Source organism: Sorex fumeus, unplaced genomic scaffold (assembly GCF_029834395.1).
Source record: "Sorex fumeus unplaced genomic scaffold, SorFum_2.1 ptg000047l, whole genome shotgun sequence".
In the NCBI taxonomy this organism is placed as follows: domain Eukaryota; kingdom Metazoa; phylum Chordata; class Mammalia; order Eulipotyphla; family Soricidae; genus Sorex; species Sorex fumeus.
Genome location: NW_026606104.1, coordinates 38708260 through 38734361, shown reverse-complemented (window position 1 = coordinate 38734361; position 26102 = coordinate 38708260). Strand labels below are relative to the sequence as shown.

The 26102-nt window shown below is 59.1% G+C and overlaps 1 protein-coding gene across 1 annotated transcript in view; it reads left to right on the top strand.

Moving 5' to 3' along the window:
- Positions 1 to 26102, top strand: part of HSPG2 (heparan sulfate proteoglycan 2) — a 106668-nt gene that overhangs the window by 66525 nt on the left and 14041 nt on the right. Inside the window, exons 37-73 of the mRNA XM_056122777.1 lie at positions 932 to 1045; positions 2616 to 2743; positions 2833 to 2919; positions 3954 to 4012; positions 4160 to 4327; positions 4455 to 4565; positions 6862 to 6962; positions 7060 to 7240; positions 10317 to 10460; positions 10718 to 10870; positions 10944 to 11086; positions 11225 to 11360; positions 11448 to 11602; positions 11814 to 11976; positions 13410 to 13573; positions 13658 to 13805; positions 14172 to 14323; positions 14526 to 14661; positions 14754 to 14905; positions 16018 to 16153; positions 16292 to 16576; positions 16675 to 16826; positions 17738 to 17873; positions 17996 to 18147; positions 18396 to 18534; positions 20016 to 20167; positions 20362 to 20509; positions 21562 to 21713; positions 22497 to 22638; positions 23068 to 23219; positions 23476 to 23617; positions 23719 to 23859; positions 24155 to 24289; positions 24392 to 24576; positions 24902 to 25097; positions 25258 to 25437; positions 25650 to 25910. Of these exons, the coding sequence (XP_055978752.1) occupies positions 932 to 1045; positions 2616 to 2743; positions 2833 to 2919; positions 3954 to 4012; positions 4160 to 4327; positions 4455 to 4565; positions 6862 to 6962; positions 7060 to 7240; positions 10317 to 10460; positions 10718 to 10870; positions 10944 to 11086; positions 11225 to 11360; positions 11448 to 11602; positions 11814 to 11976; positions 13410 to 13573; positions 13658 to 13805; positions 14172 to 14323; positions 14526 to 14661; positions 14754 to 14905; positions 16018 to 16153; positions 16292 to 16576; positions 16675 to 16826; positions 17738 to 17873; positions 17996 to 18147; positions 18396 to 18534; positions 20016 to 20167; positions 20362 to 20509; positions 21562 to 21713; positions 22497 to 22638; positions 23068 to 23219; positions 23476 to 23617; positions 23719 to 23859; positions 24155 to 24289; positions 24392 to 24576; positions 24902 to 25097; positions 25258 to 25437; positions 25650 to 25910 (5581 nt within the window). The remainder of the gene's footprint in view (positions 1 to 931; positions 1046 to 2615; positions 2744 to 2832; positions 2920 to 3953; positions 4013 to 4159; positions 4328 to 4454; positions 4566 to 6861; positions 6963 to 7059; positions 7241 to 10316; positions 10461 to 10717; positions 10871 to 10943; positions 11087 to 11224; positions 11361 to 11447; positions 11603 to 11813; positions 11977 to 13409; positions 13574 to 13657; positions 13806 to 14171; positions 14324 to 14525; positions 14662 to 14753; positions 14906 to 16017; positions 16154 to 16291; positions 16577 to 16674; positions 16827 to 17737; positions 17874 to 17995; positions 18148 to 18395; positions 18535 to 20015; positions 20168 to 20361; positions 20510 to 21561; positions 21714 to 22496; positions 22639 to 23067; positions 23220 to 23475; positions 23618 to 23718; positions 23860 to 24154; positions 24290 to 24391; positions 24577 to 24901; positions 25098 to 25257; positions 25438 to 25649; positions 25911 to 26102) is intronic.

Sequence of the window (26102 nt, the reverse complement as noted above, 5' to 3'; positions counted from 1 at the left end):
GTGTGTGTGTGTGTGCGCGCGCACCGTTGCTGCTTCCATTTGATGTCATGAATTTAATTTAGCACAGGAGAGTGGAAGGAGAGTCAAGGGCGCATGACAAATCCAGGTCTCTTGAATCATCTTCTTCTCTGGGGGGGTGGGGGGGTTAACTTTTTCAATAAAGATCCTTTCAGAGGAATTTTTAATGAAAGAAAGTCTTGGGGTCAGTGAGATAGTTCAGGAGCTTAGATGCTTGCCTTTAGTTCACCAACCCCAGTTTGATTCTCAGCACCACATATGGTCCCCTGAGTGATCCCTGAGCACAGGGCCAGGAGTAAGCCCTGAGCACAGCTGCGTGGGAAGAAAAGAGAAGGAAGGGAAGGAAGGAGAGAAGGAGGGAGGAAGAAAAAGGAGAATGAAGTGGGGAAGAAAGAAAGTCTTGGGTGTGCAGAAGGATCTCCATTAAGACTATACTATGAGGTTCGAGGCAATAACACAGTGGGTAAGGTGCTTACTTTGCATGTGGCCGACCTGGGTACAATCCCCCACATCCCATATGGTCTCCCGAGCCCTTCCAGGAGTGATTCCTTAGTGCAGAGCCAATTGGAAGCCCTGAGCACTGCCAGAGATGGCGAGCAGGGTGGGAGAGGGCACTGCCTCAGCCCTGGAGTGCTGAGAAAGTGATCAAGAGGGAGAGGAGGAAGCCAGGAAGATGGCACTAGGAGCTGGAGCACATGGTTTGCAAGGGGGAGCACCACACGGTCGCTGGAACACTGTGCTGGGAGCGGCCCTTGGGTATACCAACAAAAGAGATGGTCAAGAGGCTGGGTCTGGGCTTCCCATCCGAGAGCCGGGGAGATTCTGATGGTGGGTGAGGGCTGGGAGGGCGCTGAGTCTGCTGACTCCGCTGGGGTCTCCTGGACAATGGGGACTGTTCCTCTCTACTCTCCAGGACTGTGCCCCGGGCTACACACGCACTGGGAGTGGACTCTACCTCGGCCACTGTGAGCTGTGTGAATGCAATGGCCACTCGGACCTGTGCCACCCAGAGACGGGAGCCTGCTCGGTAAGACTCCTATGGGACCAGGGGGAGCTACCAGGACAGGCTGTGGGCGAGGGAGAGGCTTGGGAAAGGAGGCACAGCACAGGTGTGGGGGTGGGGTCTGGGGCACAACTCCTGGGATGCAGCACCTGGACCAATGGGCCAGAACAATGCTTTAGAAAGAAAGCTCCAGGTTTCTGCCGTTGAACAAAATAGCATGTTTTCTCGGTAGAAGAGTCAGACGACAAAGATAATCCAAAGAGGAAGTTAAAATTCTGGGTGTGAGAAGAATTTTAAAGTTACGTGAGAGGGGCTGGAGCGATAGCACAGCGGGTAGGGCATTTGCATTGCAAGTGGTTGTACGCGGCCGACCCGGGTTCGATTCCCAGCATCCCATATGGTCCCTCGAGCACCGCCAGGAGTAATTCCTGAGTGCAGAGCCAGGAGTAACCCCTGAGCATCGCCAGGTTTGACTCCCAAAAAATAAATAAATAAATAAATAAATAAATAAAGTTACGTGAGAGTTCAAAGGGCTGGAGCACAGGCATTACATGTGGGAGGCCTGTGTTTGATTCTCAAGGCTACATCGTTCTCCCAAGCACTGCTGGGGAACAGAACAAACAAACAAAAAAAAACAAACACAAAGAAAATAAAATGTCTGGTCACCTCACCCCATGGAGGTAATCACTATCAACATTAGAGTGCAGGGATTTTTTTTTTTTTTTGCTTCTCTTCTAGCATAGATCTAGACTTCTTATATATGTGTGTATATGTTTCGTTTTTTTTGTTTTTGGTCTTACAAATAAATATGAACCATTGTGTTTGGTAATCAGCCTTTCTCACTGAAGAGTTCATGGGCATCTGTTCATATATAATATACATGTTATTTGTATATATCTATTGGTTTTTAGGCACACCTGATGATTCTCAGGGGTTACTGCAGGCTCTGTATTCAGGAATTATTCCTGGCAGTGCTCAGGAGATGATATGGATGCTAGGGATTGAACCAGGGTTGGCATCATGCATAGCAAACACCCTACCCACTATACTATTGCTCCAGCCTGTCTTTGCATGTTATTATCTGTTTACACCTACTCCTTGCAGCCCGGTATGTGTCTGGCCCTCCAGAGCAGATGGGGTTAGCAGGGCCGCCTGGGCAAGAATCATGCTGTTAGTAAAACAAACCGAAGGTTACAAAACACCACCTATCTTTCATGATGGAGCAGAGATTTTTTAAAAGTTCCACCCCTGAGTCCCCAGGCATTTTCTCAGGTGTATACCTTTCCTGTCCTGTGATATTATAAATGTGTTGGGCCGGGCAGACACACACATACAACACACACACACACACACACACACGACACAGTGAACAAAATCCTTTTCAATGGCTGTTGGAGCAGATGCGCTTTTTGTAAATTTACCCAGTTCCCTCTCCAGCTCTAGCTTGGTTTCGGCCTTTTGCTCTCATACACATCCCTGCAGTAAAGGTTCTCAGTGAGATCTTAGGGTCCCGCCACAGCCCTCCCTCTGAGACAAGCTCACAGACACGGTTTCTGGATCCCGGCTCAGCAGCCGATGCCCCTGTCTCTCGCAGCAATGCCAGCACAGTGCCACCGGGGAGTTCTGTGAGCTGTGTGCCCCTGGCTACTACGGAGATGCCACCGCCGGAACACCCGAGGACTGCCAGCCCTGTGCCTGCCCACTTAGCAACCCGGAGAACATGTGGGTTCCTTGGGGAGAGGCGGGCACCGGGGGTAAGGAACAGGGTGGGCTGTAGGCAGCCCTGACTTGGCCACCCTCTCCTCTGCCAGGTTCTCCCGGACCTGTGAGAGCCTGGGCGCTGGCGGGTACCGCTGCACAGCCTGCGAGCCTGGCTACACGGGCCAGTACTGTGAGCAGTAAGTTGGCCGGGCAGAGGGGCCCAGGGAGGGATGCGGGGGCCGGGCCCTCCCCTCCCCATACCCCTTCCAACCTTCCTCGTGGCCCGTGGAGCCAGGCCCAGCTCCTTGAGATCCTTTTCACGCCACAGTCCCACCTATTTCTGACCCCCTCAACTCCCATGGGCCCTGACTTCCTGGTTCCTAGGTGGGCAACATGGAATAGTCCACCTTTCTGGGCTAGCTCCCCTCTAGTCTTTTAGGCTCGGCTTCATTCATTCATTCATTCATTCAATGAGTTTTTATTGTGGTTGTGTTTTCCTGAGCATCTCCTGGGCTAGGCAGTGTGCCAGGGATGGGCAATAAAGTGGTGAATAAACTGGATTCAGTCCCAGCCCATACCTGTCCACCACCCGCGGACAGTGGACAGAGGACAGTGGACAGAGCACAGTGAGAAAGGAACTATACTGGTCTGGAGAGAGGACAGGGGTTGAGGTGCTGCCTTGCATGCAGCTGATTTGGCTGAGATCCCGGCACTGCACGGTCCCCTGAGCACCCCCAGGGATGACCCCCCCACACACACACAGAGCTGGGAGTGACCCTGAGCACCATGGGGGTTGCCTCCCTCCCCCTCCAAATGAAAGACTCATGCTGATAGATCATTCCCCACCAGGAAGAGTTCTCTTTGCAATTCAGTCTTTCTCTGAATGCAGGACACAGCCCAGTACTCCATTCTCTGGGTGCCTCCTTCCTCCCAGACTGGATGAGTGCCCCCAGCTTGTGGCCTTGGTTGCAGGCACAGACATATCCCGTCCACGAGGCCAGCAGCTGCTCCCTCTGAGGACACAGCCTTCCCGCCCCAGTTCCCTACCTCCCAACACTCCCTCACACTCCCCCATCTCAGCGTGGCACCTCCTTGTCCTCGCTAATCCTTCTCTGTGTCTCCTCACCCCTCACTGGGCAGCTGCTGGACTCCTGGCTCCCCACGTCCACCACAACCCCCCCAACCCCCCCCACCAGGGCCTGATGTCGCTGGTCTTTGTTTTTCCTCACAGGTGTGCCCCTGGCTATGTGGGCAACCCCAATGTCAGGGGGGGCCGGTGTCTGCCACAGGGTAAGCAGAGGACCTGGGTCAGCGGGGTGGGCAAGGCAAGGAGTGTAGGGGAGCCTGGGAGGTTACCGAGTTTGGGGGGGCCCAGGGGAGGCCTTGGGAGGCGGCCACTGGTCCAGGCTGCAATGGGTTCCCCCTGTCCCTCTGCAGCCAACCAAGCCTTGCTAGTGGTCCAGATCCACCCTGCCCGGAGCATCGTGCCCCAGGGTAGTGCCCACTCCCTGCGCTGCCAAGTCACCGGGAATCAGCCCCACTACTTCTACTGGTCCCGTGAGGACAGGCGGCCCTTGTCCAACAGAACGCAGCAACGCCATCAAGGTGACGCGTGACACCCCAGCATGAGGAGGGAAGACCCAGGCCTGTCGCCTCCCTCCCAGGGACCAAGCTGTGGGAGTGGGCACGGCGGGACCCTGGCCACTGACCATCTCTGCCCCCTTCCCACTAGGCGCCGAGCTGCACTTCCCCAGCATCCAGCTGTCAGATGCTGGCGTCTACCTCTGCACCTGCCGAAATCTCCATCAAACCAACACTAGCCGGGCGGAGCTGCTGGTCACCGGTGAGTCCCTGGCGAGTCCCCGGCCCAACCCCAAGATGGCAGATCTAGTGGAACTTGGGGGTGGGTGGGTGAGGGGGCGATGGCTGCGGGGATGGAGGGGCAGAGTCAGAGCAGGCAGGATTAGAATGGGGGGGAGTGGAGCAGCAGGGATCTGGGTACCCCGGGGTCTGGGTATGTGGCACATCTGTCAGGGACAGAAAGAGCATCTCCCCTAGGGGTGTGTCTGGACTTGGGGCCCCCCAAAGGGTAGAGATGGAGACGAAGTTGGGTGTGGCAGGCATCTGCTCAGATGCCATGTGAGATGGGGGTGGGGAGAAGGCACAGCTCTGTGTGCTATCGGCCAGGCCCCACCATGAGCAGCCAAAAACACTCCGGGCAGCTCCCCAGGAGAACCATCAGCGATTGCCGGTCACTGGATGGGGCCTGCTCCAGAGGCATCAGCTCTCATGGACGGGCACAGTGGCCTGAGAAGGCCTATCTGTTGGCAGAGGGAGGCGGGCTCTGGGTACCCAGGCAAGGCGATGGGGTCGGGCCAGGTCAGGGCCTACTATGGGTCAGTCCAGACACCCTCCTGCTTCCCTCTGTATGAGCTTGGGGCTGAGTTTGAGGGAAACATCAAGTAGGACACCAGGCAGGTATTCCACAGGTAAGTCTGAGACTCAAGAAAGAGGCGTGGACAAAGAAAGAATAGGGGAGCAAGGGGAGTTGTTGAAAAGAGGAAGGTGCTTAAAGCCAGGCCTTGCACACAGGAGCCCCAGGTTTGGGGGAGTTGTTTGGTTGGTTTTTGATTTTTTGTTTTGGGGTCACACTCAGCAATACTCAGGGATTACTCCTGGCTCTGCACACGGGAATTAATTCCTGGCAGTGTTCAGGGAACCATATGGGAGGCCAAGGACCAAACCCAAACTGTCCACCTATAAAGCAAACACCCTCCCCACTGTACTTTTGCTCCCAGGAACCCCAAGTTTGATCCCCAGCACTGCATGATCCTCTGAGCACCACCCACTGTGGCCAAAACATTTTTTTCATCTTTTTTGTTATTTTGTTTTGTTTTGATCCTACTCTGCAGTACCCAGGGCTTACTCCTGGTTCTGTGCTCAGGAATCACTCCTGGTGGGGCTCAGGGGACCATATGGGTTGCCAAGGATCAAAACCTGGTCAGCCACGTGCAAGGCTTTGACCTCTGGACTCTCTCTCTCTAGGCTTCTCTTCCAACTTTTTAAACAAAATTAAAGCCACAAAGGGCCTTGGGATGGGGTTGGTGGTAAAGCACCTGCATCTTGTGAAGCCCCGAGTCCCTCTCCCTGTGCATAAGAAAAACCCTGGGGCAGGATGGGGAATTCCATGATCGTGACTGGCGGAGGAGGGAGGATGTCAGAGAGGCGAGGGTCTGGAGGAGACCCACAAACAGATGGACGGGGTGTCCCAGGGATTCATTGAGAGGGGAAAGGTTTCCAAGAGGGAGAGGCACTTTCCCGGCAGCTCGGGGGCAGGAGGTCAGGCCAACAAATGCTCTAGGGAAGGGAGGGCTGGACAGCAGCCGATTCCTGTCGGGAAAGGGACAGACACCGAGTTGGAGTGAGGTTGGTGGAGAACAAGTGGGCAAGCCATGAGTGTGGATGGCCCCTTTGGGGGCCTCAGCTCTGAAGGAAGGCCAAGAAGTGGGGTGTGGTTGGGGAGCAGGGGACCGGGGCCAGTTTGGGAGATGAGGGGGTCCTGGGATGCAGCTGTCAGAGGAGCAGGCAGGCCGGTGGAGGAAAGAGAGTAAGCAGGGCGGCAGAAAGGCCTGGGGTGGGGGCGCAGCACTCAGCACATAAAGGCAGACCCGGAAGACTCTTCAGGAGTCAGCACAGAGATCAGGTCGGGTTATACTCGGGAAGATTGGGAAATTCTGGCCAAGCTAGTTCGGTTTTCTCAACAGGTGTGGGTTGAAGCCTTTAAGCTGTCGAAGTGGAAGGGGGTTTGAGTAGGGGAGGGGAGAGGGTTACAGGGTGCAGGGGGGGTCTGTTGGGGAAGAAAAAAACCCGCCCAGATGGAGAAGCCCAGCTGGGGTAAGACGTGACGTGCTGAGAGCTGGTCCGTGGAACCAGAGCCAAGCAGAAGACGTCAGGGTTGATGTCCTCGGTGGCAGCCTGTGGGCGGCTCGCTACCAGCAGGAAGAAAGTGGACCATGGGGTCATCCAGGAGGACGGCGGGAGGGGCTGGGGAGTGGGAGAGGATCTCAGCTAGGTGAGAAGCAGTAGGGACTCTCTAGGTGGGCAGCCCCCACTCACCACGGCACCCCTTGTCCCCACAGAGGCCCCCAGCAAGCCCATCACGGTGACCGTGGAGGAGCAGCAGAGCCAGACCGTGCGTCCTGGAGCCGACGTCACCTTCATCTGCACAGCCAAGAGCAAGGTGGGCAAGTGGGGAGCAGGTCTCAGGGCGGGGCTGTCTCCCAGCCCCACTGCTCACCCTCACCCTCTTCCCTGGGCCACCATCCCACCCCCTGCAGTCCCCGGCCTACACCCTGGTATGGACCCGCCAGCAAAATGGGAGGCTGCCCTCCCGCGCCATGGACTTCAACGGCATCCTGACCATTCGCAACGTCCAGCCCAGCGACGCGGGCATCTACGTGTGCACCGGCTCCAACATGTTCGCCATGGACGAGGGCACGGCCACTCTGCATGTGCACGGTACAGAGGGTTCATGTCACACCTCCCCCAGCCCCACTTGGCCCGCCCCACACCCACCAGGACCTCTGCCCTCTTGCAGGACGTGTTCTAGGAGGGACACACAGAACAGTCCAAAGAATAGACCCATAGTTACGCTTAGCAATGAGAGCAGGGCCAGGAAGGAACGGGAAACAGTAAATGAGAGGAGAGCAGGGTGAGCTTCTCCACTAGGGTGACCAGGGAGGGCTTCTCTGAGGAGGTGACCTCTGAGCTGAGACCTGAGGAAGAGAGGTCAGTTGCTTAAAGCATTAGTGACGGGGCCAGGGATGTGGCTCAATGGTAGAGCGCCTGCCTTGCACGCCATCAAGCCCTGGATTCACTCCATCACCGAGAAAAAATGTGTCAAAAGATCAGGTCAAGTTCTCTCGGCAGAGAAAATAACACATGTCAGAAGCAAGAGCACATGGCATAGTCTGAGGAAATAGCATCGGGGGGGAGGGGGCTTTCAGGTAACGGCAAAAGGGGGTACATGCGGCAGATCACAGCAAGGACTTGGAGTTGATTCTAAATGCGGTTCAGAGCTCTCCTAAGGGAGAAGGCTCAAAGGGCCAGATGTATGCTCTGCGTGCAGGAGCTTCACATTTGATCCCCCAGAACCACCTTGTTCTCTGATCACCACCTGGAGTGACCCCAAATACCCTGCACAGTCCAGAAATAGCCCCCTGAGCTGCCAACTGTGCCCCTGCCCCAAAACAAAATAATAATAATAAAGTAAAAGCAGTACCTTGCCTTGCACAAGTCTCCAGAAGTAACAACTGACACTGAATTTGCACATCCCAGGTGAGAATAGAGCATCTCAAGGAAGTATAGAGCTCATTTTGGGGGGCCAAAGCGATAGCACAGCGGGTAGAGCATTTGCCTTGTACTCAGCCTACCAAGGTTTGATCCCCAACATCCCATATGGTCCCCCAAGCAGTGCCAGAAGTGATTCCTGAGTGCAGAGCCAGGAGAGTGACCCCTGAGCCCCACCAGGTATGATCCAAAAAGCAAAAATAAATAAAATTTTTAAAATAAAAGGAGCACAGTTTTGGAATGTGCAGACTTTGCAGTGGGAGTTCAGCTGAACCAAGTGAAAATCTGAAAATAAAGAAACAAAAAGCAACGTTTTTCAGAGGAATGAAATAGAATCCAGAGACAGAGCAGGGCTGGGGAGCCATCAGAGAGGTCAGGGATGAACCCAGTTTTGCTCTGGCACTGCATGCCCTGTCTGCAGCACTGCCAGGAACAGCCCTGGTGGCCCTCGGCACTGTGAGCAGGAGCAGAACTGCATCATCTGGCTTGGCCTGTGCGTTGAATTGTCTGGCCTGGTTAACCAAGACCATCAGCAGTGGCCACCAGGACTCTCAAGCACTGCATGGGAGCACCCCCCACCCAAAGTGACAGAGAAAAGGAACTAGGACAGGGCCAGAGTGATAGTATAGCAGGAAGGGTACTTGCCTTGCACACAGCTTTCCCGGTTCTATTGCAGGCACCTCATGTGGTCCCTGGAGCCCCTCCAGGAGTGATCACTGAGCCCAGAGCCCAGAGCACAGTCGGTTGTGGCCCAGAAAACAGACAAACAAAAAAGAAAAAAGTAAGATAGCGTGACCCTTCTCAAATGAAAATAAGAGCCACATAGACTAACTCAGATTTGAGCCCAATGTTGAACTGAACAATGGCAGGTGTCTGTTGTAACTGTGATCTGTGATAGAACAGGAAATATAATGATGGTGAATGAACCACGTAAGAAATATCAAAAGACATAATCTATTTCAGGAAGGGGGTCGTGGGGGTTATTGGCACACCCAGTAGTACTTAAGGGCTACTTTTTTTTTAATTGAATCACCATGAGATACACAGTTACAAAGCGGTTCTGATCAGGTTTCAGTCATACAATGATCCAACACCATCCCTCCATTTCCTACCACCAATAACCCCAGTTTCCTTTCCATAACCCGCCCCCCCTTAAGGGCTACTCTTGCCTTTGCTCTGGAATCACTCCCAACAGTGCTCAGGGGACTGTGTGGTACCAGAGATCGCACTGGGGCTGGCCATATGCAACACAAGTGCCCTAATCCCTGTACGATTGCTCCAGCCCACCAAATTTTATTTTTTATTTTGTTACTTGTTTATAGTGAGTGGGTTTGGGCTGCCTCACCCAGCTATGCTCAGGAGTCACTTCTGGTCAGTTCAGGGGACCATGTGTGATGCCGGGGATCAAACTCTGGTCATTTGAGTACAAGGCAAGCACCTTACCTGCTGTACTAGCTCTCCGACCCCAACTATAATTTTTAGGACCTAAAAGTAAATCTAAGATGCTCAACTTCTAGAAGTTCACAAAAGGAAAATAAAAGAACCAGTGAACCTGAAAATAGAGGCCCCTTACTGCTTTCCTTCTCTCACGCATTTTGTTTCTTAGGTTTCTAGGTTTTTTTTTTTTTTTCCTTTCTATGGAGATTCCTTGAGGATTTCCTAGAGGGGAAAAAGAAAAAGATGCCATTGACATGGGTTTTTTTTTTTTTTGTGGATTTTTTTGTTTTGTTTTGTATTTTTGCTTTTTGGGTCACACCTGGCAATGCACAGGGGTTACTCCTGGCTCATGCACTCAGGAATTACTCCTGGCGGTGCTCATGGAACCATATGGGATGCTGGGAATTGAACCCGGGTTGGTCGCATGCAAGGCAAATGTCCTACTCGCTGTGCTATCGCTCCAGCCCCTGATGTGTTATTTTCTATGGAGGTTGGCAGATGGCCTAGGAATTCTGGGCGTTGTGAGGACAGTTCACTCCTGATGGTGCTGGGACTAGGCGGTGTTTGGCGCCCACCAGAGCCAGCGCCATATCCCATCGTGGTGTGTGGGCAACACAGCGCCCAAGATTGAACCAGGGTTCTCTGATGTGTAAGGCATGGGCTTTCCCCTATGGCCACCACTGATGTGTTCACACCCACCAGCACACCCCTGTGGAGCCGCAGTCCTGAGGGGCTCGTTGGAGCAATCGGAGTCGTGACTCGGTGACCTCCTGCATGCTGACCATACGTGGTTTCTTTCTGCCCCCAGCCTCAGGTCACCCCTCGGCTCCTGGCACACCCACCAGCCCCGCCATCTCCATCCACCCGCCTCAGCTTACGGTGCAGCCCGGACAAACGGCCGAGTTCCGCTGCAGTGCCCACGGGAACCCTGCGTCCGTCCTGCAGTGGTCAGGTGAGGCCTGAGACCAGCCTTCGGGCCCAGCTCCTGAGATGAGGTCATGGGCAACTACAGGGCGTGCGAGCTGAGGGTCAGGCCGTGGGAGTGATGACCCTTGAGGGTCCTGGCCGTGGGGATAACGAGCCCTGAGGGTCCAGGCCATGGGAGTGGGGGTGATGAGCCCCAAGTGTCCAGGATGTGGGGGTGACGAGCCCTGAGGGCCCAGGACATGCTCGTCCCGAGGGAGAGCCAGACCCCTCTTCTCCACACAGGTGGGCCCGGGGGCCAGCTCCCACAGAAGGCCCAAGTCCACGGGGGCATCCTGCGCCTGCCGGCTGTGGAGCCCTCAGATCAGGGCCAGTACCTGTGCCAGGTCCATGGCAGCACCGGACAGCATGTGGCGAGGGCCCTGCTCCATGTGCAAGGTGAGCAGGCAGGACTGGGGGTGCTGGGTGGGCACAGGCCCCTGCGAGGTGGTCTCACGGACTCTGTCTGCAGGGGGCAATGGGCCCAGGGTCCAGGTGAGCCCCGAGAGGACCCAGGTCCACGAAGGTCGCACTGTGAGACTGTACTGCAGGGCTGCAGGCGTGCCCAGTGCCACCATCACCTGGAGGAAGGAAGGGGGAAGCCTCCCGCCCCAGGTGAGGAGACCCCAGCCCCACCACCCTCCCAGCGCCCCTCTCTCCCTCCACAGTGGGCTCAGAGTGTCCTGACAGCCGCCCTGGACTCCCCATGGCCTGGCTGACGCCCCCCCACCCCACCCCACCCCGCCCTGGCAGGCCCGGTCTGAGCGCACCGACATCGCCACACTGCTCATCCCTGCCATCACCATCAGTGACGCCGGCTTCTACCTCTGTGTGGCCACCAGCCCCTCGGGCACTGCCCAGGCCCGCATCCAAGTGGTGGTCCTTCCAGGTGGGGGCGCCTCAAAGGCCAGGCTGAGGGTGGGGGAGCACAAGCCCAGCCTCCCCCGAGCCTTACTCAGTGTCCCTCATACCCCAGCCTCAGGTGTCAGCACCCCCCCAGTCCGCATTGAGTCCTCGTCCCCTGCCGTGGCCGAAGGGCAGACGCTGGACCTGAGCTGTGTGGTGACAGGTCTGACCCAGGTCCAGATCAAATGGTACAAGCGAGGGGGCAGCCTGTCTCCTCATGCGCAGGTAGGAGGGGCCCCAAGTCAACGGCAGGGGCCCGCGGGGGGTCTGCACACAGGTGGGGTCTTCATGCAGCCCACTCTCCCCCCGGCTCCCTGTGTGGCAACTCCCAGGGGAGGCCTCCCCAGGGAGCTTGATGACCGTCCCCTGAGCCCCGGGCAGCCAGTGACTGGGACCCTTTCCTGGCCTCAGTCCTGTCCCCTCCGTCTCTGCCCAGATCCACGGCGCCCGGCTGCGGCTCCCCCAGGTGTCAGCAGCCGATTCTGGGGAATATGTGTGCCGCGTGGAGACGGAGTCAGGCACCAAGGAGGCCTCCATCGTCATCTCGGTGCCCCGCGGGCCCCATACAGGCATCAGCTCCAGGCCAGGCCAAGAGTCAGGTGGGACTGGGCCGGGACCCAACTGCACCCTGGCGCCAGGGATGGTGCCTCCGTTCTCGGGGGCATCGGAACAAGAGGGGACACTCCAGGCGGCTCTCAACTCTACTCTCTACTCGGGAAGGTGGGGGGAGGGGGTGAATTGAGGATGGATGATCTGGTTTGCCAGGGACCCCACATTGGGGGTTCTGCTTTCAGAGTCAGCCACACTGGGTTCAAATCCTCACTCAGCCCTATATCCGCTTTGAGCTGCTCATTTTCCCTCTGGAGCTCTGAGTTTCCTCATCCGTGACATGGGGACGAGCCCTCCTGTGGTGTGAGCTCCTGGTAGTGCTCTGTAGGAGCAAGGCAGCGTGGTCCGTTTTTTTTTTTTTTCTTTTTTTAGCCAAAAAGTCTTTAGGTTACTGTGATCGGTGATAAGGTTTCGTGGATCCATGCACTGCTCCAACACCCCCCCCCCCAGCCTGTCTGCTCCCCACCCCCCACTGTCTCAGGGTGCTCCCACCCCATCTCCCCGCCATGGTCAGTTCTGCAGGCCAATTCTCGGATTCCGTTGCTTTGGGCCATTTGTTACCCCCTTACTGTGGTTCTTGATTCCCCTAGTCTGGCCATCCTGTCTGTGGCTCTCTTCGGCTGCCTCTTCTCAGCATCATACTCTCCAGTCCCATGCACTGAGAAGCATGCAGTGGCGAGTCGTATTCTGTTGCACACATCTACCACAGCTCCTTTATCCAGGCGTCCGTTCCTGGACACTTGCTCGGGAGTGTTTCCAGATTTGGGGATGTTGTCAGCATTCTTTTTTTTTCTCCTTTCTTTCTTTCTTTCTTTCTTTCTTTCTTTCTTTCTTTCTTTCTCTCTTTCTTCCTATCTTTCCTTTTGAGTCACACCCAGTGATGCTCAGTGGTTACTCCTGGCTCTATACTCAGGAAATTACTCCTGGTGGTGCTCAGGGGACCGTATGGGATGCTGGGGATGGAACCCAGGTCGGCCGTGTGCATGCAGACACCCTAACCCTTGTACTGTTGTCGGCATTCTTGGGCCTGACCTGGGCCCTGAAGGCTCTCTGCAGGCCAGCGAAGCGTGTCACAGATTAGAAGTCACCAGGGAGGGCTGGGCAGAGCCCGTGGTGGAGCGTTTGCCAACATGTGTGAGCTAGGTTCCATCCCCAGCTCCACAAACAAAACAAAGAAGCCTCAAGGTGCGGGGTTGGGGGACCTTGGGGTATAGCTCAGTGGCAGGTCAGTGGTTTTATATGTATGAGCCTCTAGGTTTGACCCTCACGACACAGCACAGTCATGGGCGGGCCAAGGATTGAGGCCAGGAGTACGCCATCTGGCCAGGCTAAGACAGAAGAGTGTGGTCCCAACCCTTCCTGCCTGCCCAAACTCGTGCACTTCCCTGAACCCAGTCCCCTGACGAGTCCTTCTGTTCCCCAGTTCCTGTTGGACCCCCAGCTCCAACCCAGTCCATCCGCATTGAATCTTCCTCTTCCCACGTGGCCGAAGGGCAGACCCTAGACCTGAACTGCGTGGTACCTGGTCAGGCCCATGCCCAGGTCACATGGCACAGGCGCGGGGGCAGCCTCCCCGCCCACCACCAGGTATGTGGCCCCCGAGAGCCAGCCTGCTGGAGGTGGGGCTAGGGCCACACCGGCCCCTTGCCAACCCTCCCTGCTTGCATGCAGACCCACGGCTCCATGCTGCGGCTGTACCAGGTGTCTCCGGCTGACTCGGGCGAGTACATGTGCCGCGTGCTCCTTGGCTCGAGGCCCCTGGAAGCCTCCGTCCTGGTCACCATCGAGGCCTCCGGCTCTAGGCCTGGGTCCATCCCTGGTGAGTGATACCAGTGGCCGGACAAGCCACGTGGGAGGCTGAGGTTCTCTGGACTCAGGCTGCTAGTAGCGGGCAGTGCGGGGAGAACGATGACCTGCCCAGAACCCCCCCTCCCCCGTGGCCAGGGCCCCCTCACTCACTTCTCTGCAGCCACACAGCTTCCCCCAGGCCTGTCTCTGGCTTTGTGTCTCATGTTCCTGCTTCTGCCTCCGCTTCTCTCCCATCTCCTGGCCTCCCTTTCCTGGGGACTCCCGGCTAAGGCGGGCAAACTCGGGGCACCACACACTGAACCCTGCAGGCTCCTGGGGGCTGTGCTCGGCCCACCTGCCAGGCCGCTTGTGCCAGCTCAGTCCTTTGTGCTCACAGCTCCCGGATCGGCTGTACCCGTCAGAATCGAGTCATCCTCCCCCACAGTGACCGAGGGGCAGACGCTGGACCTCCACTGTGTGGTGGCCGGGCAGGCCCATGCCCAGGTCACATGGTACAAGCGCGGGGGCAGCCTTCCCACCCGCCACCAGGTATGTGGTGGCGGCAAAGGGTGGGAGGGGCCCAGCCAGGGCTCAACGGCAGATTGACAGATGGACGGTTGGACGGACAGACCGATAAACTGAGGTGTGAGGAGGGCTTGGCTCCTGAGCTCAAGAAACGGGGTAGTAGGGCATCAGCTGGGTTCTAGGACGCGCCCTACTCACCCCCCACTCACCGCCCTCGGCCTCCCAGGTTCGAGGCTCCCGCCTGTACATCTTCCAAGCCTCCCCCGCAGACGCGGGTGAGTATGTGTGCCGAGCCAGCGACGGCATGGAGGCCTCCTTCACCGTCACTGTCACCAGGACCCACGGCGCCAACTTTGCCTATGGTGCGTGGGGACCCCGGGCTGGAGAGGGACGGGGGCAGAGGCAGGGGCAGCTACTGGAAACCGGAATGATCAGGGGCTCTCTTCCCCACCAGCTCCTACTGGCACCCAGCCCATCCGCATTGAGTCCTCCTCCTCCCACGTGGCCGAAGGGCAGACCCTGGACCTGAACTGCGTGGTGCCCGGGCAGCCCCATGCCCAGGTCACGTGGCACAGGCGCGGGGGCAGCCTCCCCGCCCACCACCAGGTACGAGACTGTAGAATGGGCAGACTGAGAAGGGCAGAGTTGGTGGAGGTCAGGGATGGGGAGGACTTGAGACTCCTGAGACCAGGGAGGCATGGGCCCCCGTGCATAAATGTAAGTACAGTGGTTAGACCCCGTGTTTCAGGACCACCCAGTCTGGGGTTGGCTCCATCTTCCACAACTGTGTCTGTGTCCTCGAGCAAGTCTTGGAACCTCTGTAAGCTTCTGTCATGCATAACGGTCATAATCAGACCTGCTGTAGCGGGTAGGGCATTTGCCTTGCACGTGGCTGACCCGGGTTCAATCAGCATCCCATATGGTCCCTCGAGCACCGCCAGGAGTAACTCCTGAGTGCAGAGCCAGGAGTAACCCCTGAGCATCGCTGGGTGTGACCCAAAAAGAAAAAGAAAAAAAAAAAGAACTATCTCCTGGTGATGTGAAGTGACTGATGCCCCTGCTTCAGAGCCTATAAATCTCTGATTCTCACCATAAGGCAATTGCTGTCAGCATGATCTCTAGACTCCATCAGGGGCAAGGGGGCGCACCATTCTCTAGGGCGCACCAGGATTTCTGGGCCTCTGTGGAGAAAGAGTCCCCATCTATTACTGTCTCACGCTTCACAAGCAGAGACCTTATCTCTGTCTTAGGGTCTCAGGGACAGGCTCAGTAGTTAGAGTGTGTGTCTTACATGGGCAAGGAGGTCCTGGGTTGGATTTCTGGGATGTCTTAGATTTGATGGGATGTAGGGGCCAGAGTGACAATATAGCAGGGTAGGGAGTTTGCCTTGCACGCCACCAACCCAAATTCAATCCCCAGCATCCCATTTGGTTCTCTGAACACTGCCAGGAGTGATCCCTGAGCACAGAGCTAGGAGTAACCCCTGAGCATCGCTGGATATGCCCACCCTCCCCCCCAAAAAAAGAAAAAGAATTGATAGGATGTGGCACTAGTGTTGGCCCAGCCCATTGTGGCCACTCACTAGTGGCCGCCCGACTCTGGGGTGAGACCTCCATGTCCCCGTCCCTAAGCAAGACCCCCAGGTCAGAGAGTGAGGAGGGTTGATGACGTCAGGGTACCAAGAGGGTCCCCTCTGACCTGGCCCCCATTCCTGCCAGACCCACGGCTCCTTGCTGAGACTCAACCAAGTGTCACCAGCCGACTCTGGCCAGTACGTGTGCCAAGTGCTGGGTGGCCCGGTTCCCCTGGAGGCCACTGTGCTCGTCAGCATTGAGCCAGCAAGCTCGATGCCCGGTGAGTGGTGTGGGCAGAGGGCAGGGCTGGGGGCCCCGGCTGGGGGGAACATCCTGCTCCACCAATGACGGGCCCCCCCAAGGCCAATAGCCCCTCCACTCGCCTCCCAGCCTGGAATTGACCCTCTGCCCTCACCAGGGCTCGCCCCTCCAGTCCGGATCGAGTCCTCCTCCACACACTTGACCGAAGGGCAGACCCTGGACCTCAACTGCCTGGTGGCCGGCCAGGCCCACGCCCAGGTGATGTGGCACAAACGTGGGGGCAGCCTCCCTGCCCGGCACCAGGTCCACGGCTCCAGGCTGCGGCTCCCCCAGGTGACCCCTGCCGACTCCGGCGAGTACGTGTGCCGTGTGGTCAGCAGCGCAGGCACCCAGGAAGCCTCAGTCCTCATCACCATCCAGCCCCGCATGGACGCCTCTCAGAGTGAGTGTTTCCAGGGCCTCAGGAAGGCATCGGGGACCTTCCCAAAGGTGCCTCCCCACCCTCTGTGACCCCATCTGCCTCCTGCCTCGCCCCTGCAGCCCAGAGCGTGGTGTACCCCGTCCGCATCGAGTCCTCCTCGGCCTCCTTGGCCCACGGCCATACCCTGGACCTCAACTGCCTGGTGGCCAGCCACACCCCCCACACCATCACCTGGTATAAGCGAGGTGGCAGCCTACCCAGCCGGCACCAGGTACAGAGCCAGCAGTCAAGGAGGGCCAAATCGGGGACACTAGCCCTAGCTGGAATGGAGGGAGGGTGTCATTCGGCACTACCCTCTGCCCCGCTAGTCCCAGCACACACTGACCGTTCTTGCTGGGCATGCCCGGCCAGTCCCACCAGCCTCAGTTGGTCCTATATGTATTTTTCTATATAAAAACACTCCCAAACTGTGCTCAGAGAGCCCAGAGCCCTTCCTACAATCCTTGGTGTGGCATCGTGGTCCGGCCCAGCCCAGCTGCAGTAAGGCCCACCAGCCAGCAGTGCTCAGGAGACCATGAGTCCAGTACTGGCACTCAAACTTGGGACCTCATTCCTATCAGGCACATACTCCAGCCCTCTGAGCCACTCCTGCAGCCCTGGGCCCTATACCGGGACATGGTACTTAGGGCCTCAGGCCAAGCCGTGCACTGGGCACTCAGGACTCCAAGTACAGTGGGCACACTCCTTCCCCCAAGAGCCGGCGGGCAGGGGCTGGAGCAATAGCACAGCGGGTAGGGCGTTTGCCTTGCCCTCAGCCAACCCTGGTTTGATTCCCAGCATCCCATATGGTCCCCTGAGCACCACCAGGAGTAATTCCTGAGTGCATGAGATACTAGGGGTAACTCCTGTGTATTGCTGAGTGTGACCCAAAAAAGCAAAAAAGAAAAAATATATCCGTCGGGCTAAGCATAACCGAATGCCAAGTGGTCACAGGGTAGTTGGAGCCAGCCAAGGGGCCTGGGGACACCTAGGAAGGCCTCCACGGGCCTCCGCAGGGCACAGGTGGGAGCAAGTCTAGAGCTGGAGGCTCCAACTAGGGAACGGGTTCCGGAGGGGGCCAGCGTCAAGCGTGGGAAAGAAGAGGCGCGACTCCCTCCACAAACGCCCCTTCCCGCCCGCCAGATCATGGGCTCGCGGCTGCGGATCCCCCAAGTGACGCCGGCCGACTCGGGCGAGTACGTGTGTCATGTCAGTAACGGGGCCAGCTCTCAAGAGACCTCCCTCATTGTCACCATCCAGGGCAGTGGCATGGCCCACGGTGAGCGTGTCAGGAACAGGGTTCCCTCCTGGGGTAGGGTGGGGGTGGCAGGGGCAGGTAGCAAGGTCCCTGGTGTCGTCCGTCACTCTGACCCTGTGCCCCCTCCCCTCCCGGTGCCCCAGTGCCCAGCGTCTCCCCACCCATCAGGATTGAGTCCTCGTCACCCACCGTGGTGGAAGGGCAGAGTCTGGAGCTGAACTGCGTGGTCGCCGGGCAGCCTCAGGCCACCATCACCTGGTACAAGCGTGGCGGCAGCCTTCCCGCCCACCACCAGGTATGCAGGGCAATCAGAGCTGTGGGAGCAAAGCCCATTTCCTAGGGTGGGTCGTGCAGAGTGGGCCAGGGCCAGGGAACCAAGGGTCCTCCTCTCGCTGGGAATCCCAGGGCATTTCCACCCCCCCACCCCCAAACCCTGATGACCAGAGGGCAGCCTCCGCAGATCTGATAAGGGAGGCAGGGAAGAGCCTGGAGCCAGCCAGGGTCCTGAGAGCCCTCATCTTCCTCTCCTCCACCTGTCCCCAGACTCACGGCTCCCGGCTGCGGCTATACCAGATGTCCACAGCTGACTCCGGGGAGTATGTGTGCCGTGCGAACAACAACATCGACGCCGTGGAGGCCTTCCACACGGTGTCCGTCTTGCCCAGCGCTGGCAGACCCTCTGGTGAGCGGACAAAGGCCACAAAGGGACAGGGAGACCCTGGGAACAGTGCTGCAGGGAGAGAAGCGGCTCTGGAGTCAGGCCTGCAGGCCAGGCATTGACCAGGGCAGGCATGCTACAGCCAGGTGCCTGGGTTCGAGTCCTGCCTGCACTTAAGGAGCTAGAGTGTGTCCTTTCCTCTCTGAGCTTCGCTTCCGTATCAGCCGAGCAGGGGATGTTGATCATTCCAGCTCCAAGAGCTGTCCAGGACACCGGGTGGCACTTAGAGCAGATGAGGGGCCAGAGTGATAGTTGAACAGGCTGGGCATGCATGAGGCAGACCTGGGTTCCCTCCCCGGCACCCTGAGCCCCGCCAGGAGTGATCCTGGAGTACAGAGCCAGGAGTACGCCGTGAGCACTGCCGGCTGTGGCCCCCAAACAAAACAAAACCAAAAAAAAAAAGGAGACAAAACCTGGAGAGATAGTGGAGAGATAGTACAGCAGGTACTACAATTGCCTTGCACACAGCCAACTCGGGTTCTATTCCACAGCACCACCAGGAATGACCCCTGAGTATGCAGTCAAGGGTAAGCCCTGAGCACTGCTAGGTATGGTCTCCAAAAGCAAAAGAAATAAGTTAAAAATAGATAAAGAGGGGCTGGAGAGATAGCACAGCGGGTAGGGCGTTTGCCTTGCACGCGGCCGACCCGGGTTCAATTCCCAGCATCCCACATGGTCCCCTGAGCACCGCCAGGCGTAACTCCTGAGTTCAGAGCCAGGAGTAACCTTATGCATCACCAGGTGTGACCCAAAAAGAAAAAAATATATATAAAGAAAGCCGCCATTTATTACTAAGGTTAATAAAATTAACACCAAAGAGATGGTTTAAAAAAAAAAAAGGTAAAACCTAAACTCCACCTCTTCACCTTCCTCCTGCCCGCTCTGGGCATGTCACTGGGGCAGCTGTATTGCTGGATGGTGCAGACGACGGAACATTTCCATCAGCGCAGAGAGATTATGAGTTCCGTGAGGATTAAATGAGTAAATATGCATAAGAGGGTGACTTTCAGTCCTACACAGAGTGCCGTGCGTACCGGCTAAGTGTTTGTACGGCTCTGACCTCAGCGGGCAGAATCAGTTACCGCCGAGGAGCAGAGAAGGGAGCTAAAAGATTGGCAAATGTGCGTGGCATGCACTGGGCCCTAGATGTGGTCCTCAGCACCCCAGGGCCCCTTAAGCACCAGTAGGTGTGGCCCTGGTAGCCCCAGCACTGCTCACAACACACGTCAACAAAGAAAGTGGCTGCCCTGCGGAGAGCTCGAGAGCCCTGGCTTCACAAACGGAGCCCAGGTCTGACTCCTGGCTCTGCTGGAAACAGCCCCTGAGCACCACTGAGCCAGGGACTAGCCCCCAAACAAAACAGCCTCTGCCCCTTGCCCCTGCGATCCAGTCATCCCCAGATCCAACTGTGGCCAGAGCACCAACGTGCTATTTTACGTCCCCAGTGCCTGGCGGCGGCCACCCCATCAGAATCGAGCCCTCATCATCACAAGTGGCCGAAGGGCAGACCCTGGACCTCAACTGTGTGGTCGCCGGACAAGCCCATGCCCAGGTCACCTGGCACAAGCGTGGGGGGAGCCTCCCCACTCACCACCAGGTATGGGAACTGGGGGACAGGAAGTGGTAGGAGAGCTGCCGGGGGTGCAGGGGTCTCGACTGAAGATCTATTCCCCAAGCTCTGCTCCTGGGCACCTTGTGGGGAGCAGGAGCCCCCACAGGGTCAGAGGTCAGACCTCCAGGCTCCCAGGCTGCCGGGAGCCATCTCATTGTGGCCTCTCCCTCCCCGCTCAGACCCACGGCTCGGTGCTGCGGCTGTACCAGGTGTCCCCGGCCGACTCGGGCGAATACATGTGCCGTGTGATGACCAGCTCTGGCCCCCAGGAGGCCTCGGTCCTGGTCTCCATCGAGGCTGCTGACTCAAGCCCCGTTCCCGTCCCCGGTGAGCGCCCTTGAGAGGGAGAGCGCCCTCGGAAGGGGAAGGGTCAGAAGCCAGGGAGGGCGGGGCTTGCCTCTAGAGCCTGAGCACGGACTTTGAAGTCCAGTGCCCTTGGGACTAGACACGGCACCAGGCTATCACAACTTTACTTTCCTCCTCTGTGGCGGGGAGAGTCTGGGGGACGCTCAGGGTGACCGGGCGAGCTGGGATCACTGCCCCGGGTATAATGTGAAGGTTCCGTGGGGTGCTGATAAACACCTTTCACATCATTGCCATGGCGGGCACCTGTCCTGATTTCACGGGCATCACTACCGGAAACCGAGAAGAGAACTGAAGGCTTGAGGCCTGGCCCGTAGTGCAGCAGGCAGGGCCCGCACCTGCCTTCCACAGGACCAACCCAGGTTCCATCCCTGGTACCTCATATGGCCTCCAGAGCCTTGTTGGGAGGGATCCCTCAGTGCAGAACCAGGAGTAAACCCTGAGCACTTTTCAGTGTGACACCACTCCCCCAGAAAAAACAAAAAGCAGAAAGAATGGAAGGCTCTTGAAGCAAGTGGGCTGAAAGGAGAGTGGTTACTAGCACCGGGCAGGTGGCTCTCACGAATGCTGGGAGGGTGCGTGAGCACCAGGCGGGCACGACTCGCCTTCATCCTCATACTCAGCCCTGGGGACAGATAGGATCACTTCCTCCATTTAATATATGGGGAAACTGAGTCAAGGAGTGGTGAGGACACTCGCTGGAGGTCTCACAGCTCCTCACACAATTCAGGTCTGGGTGCTAGGCCACGCATGACAAGTTTGGGGGATGTTAATAAATTAGTGGCTGGGTCTGAGCCCTGGATGCCAGTGCTACTGGGAGCTGGGGGGGCCAATCCCAGGCCTGCGCCAGTGCCAGGAGAACACGGCCCTTTGCACCCAGCCCCCACCTAGGCCATCTGTCCAGAGGGTGCCGTGGAGCCTCCCCGCCACGTGGCCCCTGGCCTGAACATCAGGATACCGAGGGGCAGGGCACAGACAGTGGGAGCTCAGCTCCCTGACCTCTCCCTGCATCTCAGGCCCCGACAGAGGCGCTCCCATCCACATCGAGACCTCCTCCTCTCACGTGGCCGAAGGGCAGACCCTGGACCTGAACTGCGTGGTGCCCGGGCAGCCCCACGCCCAGGTCACGTGGCACAGACGCGGGGGCAGCCTCCCTGCCTACCACCAGGTACAAGGGGCCAAGTGAAGCAGGATGTGGACGCTCACCCCCACCCCCTCCCCCAGACATTCTGCGTAAATCCAGGCTGGGGCGGGGGAAGGTGGCACAAGGGAGGGGCACTAACAGGTGGCAGGGTGGGGGAAGGCCAGGTACAGCAGTCCTCCCACTGCCCCCAGCCACCTGGGTGAGAGTCAAGAGCAGTACCTTTGCTCAAGATCCTGGGTTTTCTTCTACCACAAAAAACATCTCTGGGGCTGGAGTGATAGCACAGCGGGTAGGGCATTTGCCTTGCATACAGTCCGACCCGGGTTCGATTCCCAGCATCCCATATGGTCCCCTGAGCACTGCCAGGAGTAACTCCTGAGTGCAGAGCCAGGAATAACCCCTGTGCATCTCCAGGTGTGACCCAAAAAGCAAAAAAAAATCAAAAAAGCATCACCTCAAACTGGCTTCAGGGGGCCAGAGCGATAGTACAGCAGGGAGGGCGTTTGCCTTGCACACAGCTAACCCAGATTTGGCCCCCAGCATCCCATATGGTCCTCCATACACCGCCAGGAGTAATTCCCAAGTGCACAGCCAGGAGTAACCCCTGAGCAATGCCAAGTGTGGATCAAAAAAACAAATAAAATTTAAAAAATTGACTTTGACACCAAGGGCTCAAGAAGGTGACTTCAGTGTCATGCAGCTAAACTGGGGTGACAGTTGGGGACCAGAGGGTTTAGGCTACTGGGGGCCTTGGCCACCCCTCTCCCACCTCATGCTCCCCACTGTCTCCCTCCTCGCCCCACCCAGACCCACGGCTCCCTGCTGAGGCTGAACCGCGTGTCTCCAGCCGACTCCGGAGAGTACTCATGCCGCGTGGCAGGCAGCTCAGGCACCCTGGAGGCTTCCGTCCTGGTGACGATTGAGGCCGCCAGCCCCAGCCCTATCCCTGGTGAGTGCCAGGCAGCGGGACGAGCCCGGCTTCTCCCCACACGCCCTGCGGGCCACTGGCTCCCATCCATGAGGCTCCTGCAGCCCCTGCCCCTGCCTGGGGGAGCAGCCTGCCCCCTCCCCCCAGCATCTGGGGCTGCGGGCTGTGACTCAGCACTAGAGCAGGTGTGAGCAGAGGCCCTGGGTTCAATTCCCAGCACCACAAGAACAAAGTGAGACACACCCCAGGCCGCCTCTTGGCCCGAGGAGCCTCCTGGTTCCAGGGAAGCCTATCTTGGCCATCGCTTCAAGCCCTGCACCCCAGGGGCACCAGCAGGCACCCCACCCCCCACCCATCCCTCCTTCACCCCCAGGGGCACCAGCGAGCACCCCGCCCCTCCTTCACCCGCAGGGGCCTTGCCTCTCCCTCACCCAGCCCCTGTGCCCACAGCCCCAGGACTGGGCCAGCCCATCTACATCGAAGCCGCCTCCTCCCACGTGGCCGAAGGGCAGACCCTGGACCTGAACTGCGTGGTGCCTGGGCAGCCCCATGCCCAGGTCACGTGGCACAGGCGCGGGGGCAGCCTCCCCGCCCGGCACCAGGTACTGGGGGCCAGGACAGGGGCACTCCCGGGCAAGTGAGGCTCACCCTACAGTTACCTTCTGTGCTCTAAATCTTGCACCAGTCCTTCCCTGCTGAGGAGCCCTGGGGGGGTCTGAACACTTATGGGGTGGGGGTCAGAGAGCAGGGTGTCCTGAGCCAGTGCCCTCCCAGAAAGGGGAGGGACACTGTCGGCCCCACTGAGCCCCAGCTCTGGGGTCCGAGCCCCAGCTGATGACCTCCCGCCTCCCTCCACAGACTCACGGCACTCGGCTGCGCGTCCACCAGGTCTCGCCCGCCGACTCGGGCGAGTACGTGTGCCGCGTGGTCGGAGGCCCGGGCCCCGAGCAGGAAGCCTCCTTCACCATCACGGTCCCACCCAGCGCGGGCTCATCCTACCGTGAGTGTGCCCAGGACAGGGCTCCTGGGGCTGCCGCGGAGGGCGCGGGCAGGCAGATGGGCTGGCCCCGTTGAACCCCAGCCTCTGTGCCCGCACCCCAGGCCTCCGGAGCCCCGTCATCTCCATCGACCCACCCAGCAGCACCGTACAGCAGGGCCAGGACGCCAGCTTCAAGTGCCTCATCCACGAGGGCGCGGCCCCCATCAGCATTGAGTGGAAGACCCGGAACCAGGAGCTCGAGGGTGAGGGCTGGGGAAGAGAGTCAGGGGATCACCACCTTGGGTGGATGGGTGGAGCCCAGGGGGCACCTTGCCACCTTGCACAAGGCCCTTGCCCTTTGGGGTCCCAGGAGCCCAGCTCCGTGGCGAGGGGACAAGCCCTGGGTTCCCCCCTCTCCCAGCTGCCCCTTGTGGCTGTGAACTGGGCACAGTCGGGTTGGAGGGTCTGGGCGTGGGACGGAGGAGCGCTGGCTGGGAGCACCCAAGCCCCAGGTCATCCCCCACTGCGGGCTGTCCTCTCCCCCACATGACCACACAGACAACGTCCACATCAGCCCCAACGGCTCGGTCATCACCATCGTGGGCGCCCGGCCCAGCAACCATGGGACATACCGCTGCGTGGCCTCCAACGCCTACGGCGTGGCCCAGAGTGTCGTGAGCCTCAGCGTGCACGGTGAGGGCCCACCCCGCCTCCCTCCTCACGGAGCCCCCCTTTCCACCCCAGGCCCCCCCGAGGTGGTCACTGAGAAGGGGTCTTGGCCGTTCCTCTGTGCAGGACCCCCTGTGGTGTCCGTGCTCCCCGAGGGCCCCGTGCGGCTGCGAGCGGGAAAGACGGTCACCCTGGAATGTGTCAGCGCCGGGGAGCCCCGCTCCTCCCCGCGCTGGGCCCGCATCGGCGCCTCCGGCAACCTAGAGCACAAGACCTACGGACAGACCGTGGACAGTCGCACGGTGCTGCAGGTGAGACGGCGCTTACCCAGGGCCACAGGTCTCTGGGTCTGAGCCAGTCCAGGGCCATCCTTGTGGCACAGGGTGGTGGCAGGGGATGGGGTGGGCAGGCAATGAATGGCCAGAGAGGAAGGGATGGGAATGATGGAAGGGTGGGACGTGGGCAGGTGGGCAGGCAGGCGGGTGGACTAGGACCAGATGTGTGTGAGCTGCCTGTGTGAGCCCACGGGAGAGGAGAGCTGAGCACGAGATCCCCCCCCAGGCCAGAGCTGCAAGCGGGGGCCAGGCTGGGACCCCGTTCGGCACCCACCTGACCCAGCACCTTTCCTCTCCCCAGATTGCCTCAGCTAAGCCCTCAGATGCGGGCACCTACGTGTGCCTGGCGCAGAACGCCCTGGGCACGGGGCAGAAGCAGGTGGAGGTGATCGTGGACTCAGGCGCTGTGGTCCCCGGGGCCCCCCAGGCCGAGGTGGAGGAAGTCGAGCTGACAGTGGAGGCCGGGCGCACGGCCACCCTGCGCTGCTCGGCAACAGGTATGGGTGGACGCCAGGAGGGCCTGAGGACAGCGCCATGCCCGGGGAGGAGGCCGTGCGACTAGAATCTCTGGAGAGCTGAGATGACCACGGTGAATCCCCCTGGGTCCGAGCTGGCCTCACCCGGCCCACCAGAGACCACCTTCTGCCCCGCCCACAGGCAGCCCACCACCCACCATCCACTGGTCCAAGCTGCGCTCCCCACTGCCCTGGCAGCACCGGCTGGAGGGGAACACGCTGATCATCCCTCAGGTGGCCCAGCAGGACTCGGGCCAGTACATCTGCAATGCCACTAGCCCCATGGGCCACTCCGAAGCCACTGTCTCCCTGCATGTGGAAAGTGAGGCACTGCCAGCCCCTGAGGGCTCCACTCCCCAACCCTCTCCCACCCCACTCCGAACAGCACCCCAGGGGCCCCGTCCACAGGACCCAGTCCCAACCCCATGTCCCCGGACCCCCAGACTGTACTCCCGCTGCTCATACTGGGGGGTCTGGCTCCCCCTCCCCTATGTCTGGCGCGTGCTGCCCCCTGAGCTGTGTGCACCCACCCAGGCCCTCCGTACGCCACCACCATCCCCGAGCACACGACGGTGCGGGCAGGAGAGAGCGTGCAGCTGCAGTGCCTGGCCCACGGGACGCCCCCGCTGACCTTCCAGTGGAGCCGTGTGGGCGGCAGCCTCCCCCCGAGGGCCACGGCCAGAAACGAATTGCTGCGCTTGGAGCCTGTGGCCCCCGAGGATGCCGGCCGCTACCGCTGCCAGGTCACCAACAGGGTGGGCTCCGCCGAGGCCTTCGCCCAGGTGCAAGTCCAAGGTGAGCAGCCGTGGTGGCACATGTGGTCGCCCCCATCTCCTCCCCGAGAGTCCTTCCTGTCTGCCAGGGCAGGCTGCCTCCTCCAGGAAGACCCCGGCACTGTCTTTGCTGACTCCCTTCGCTCACAGTCGCCTCACCCCAACCCCCAGACTGAGATGCCCTCCCGGGGCAGCTGTCTCAGCAGCCCCGGTT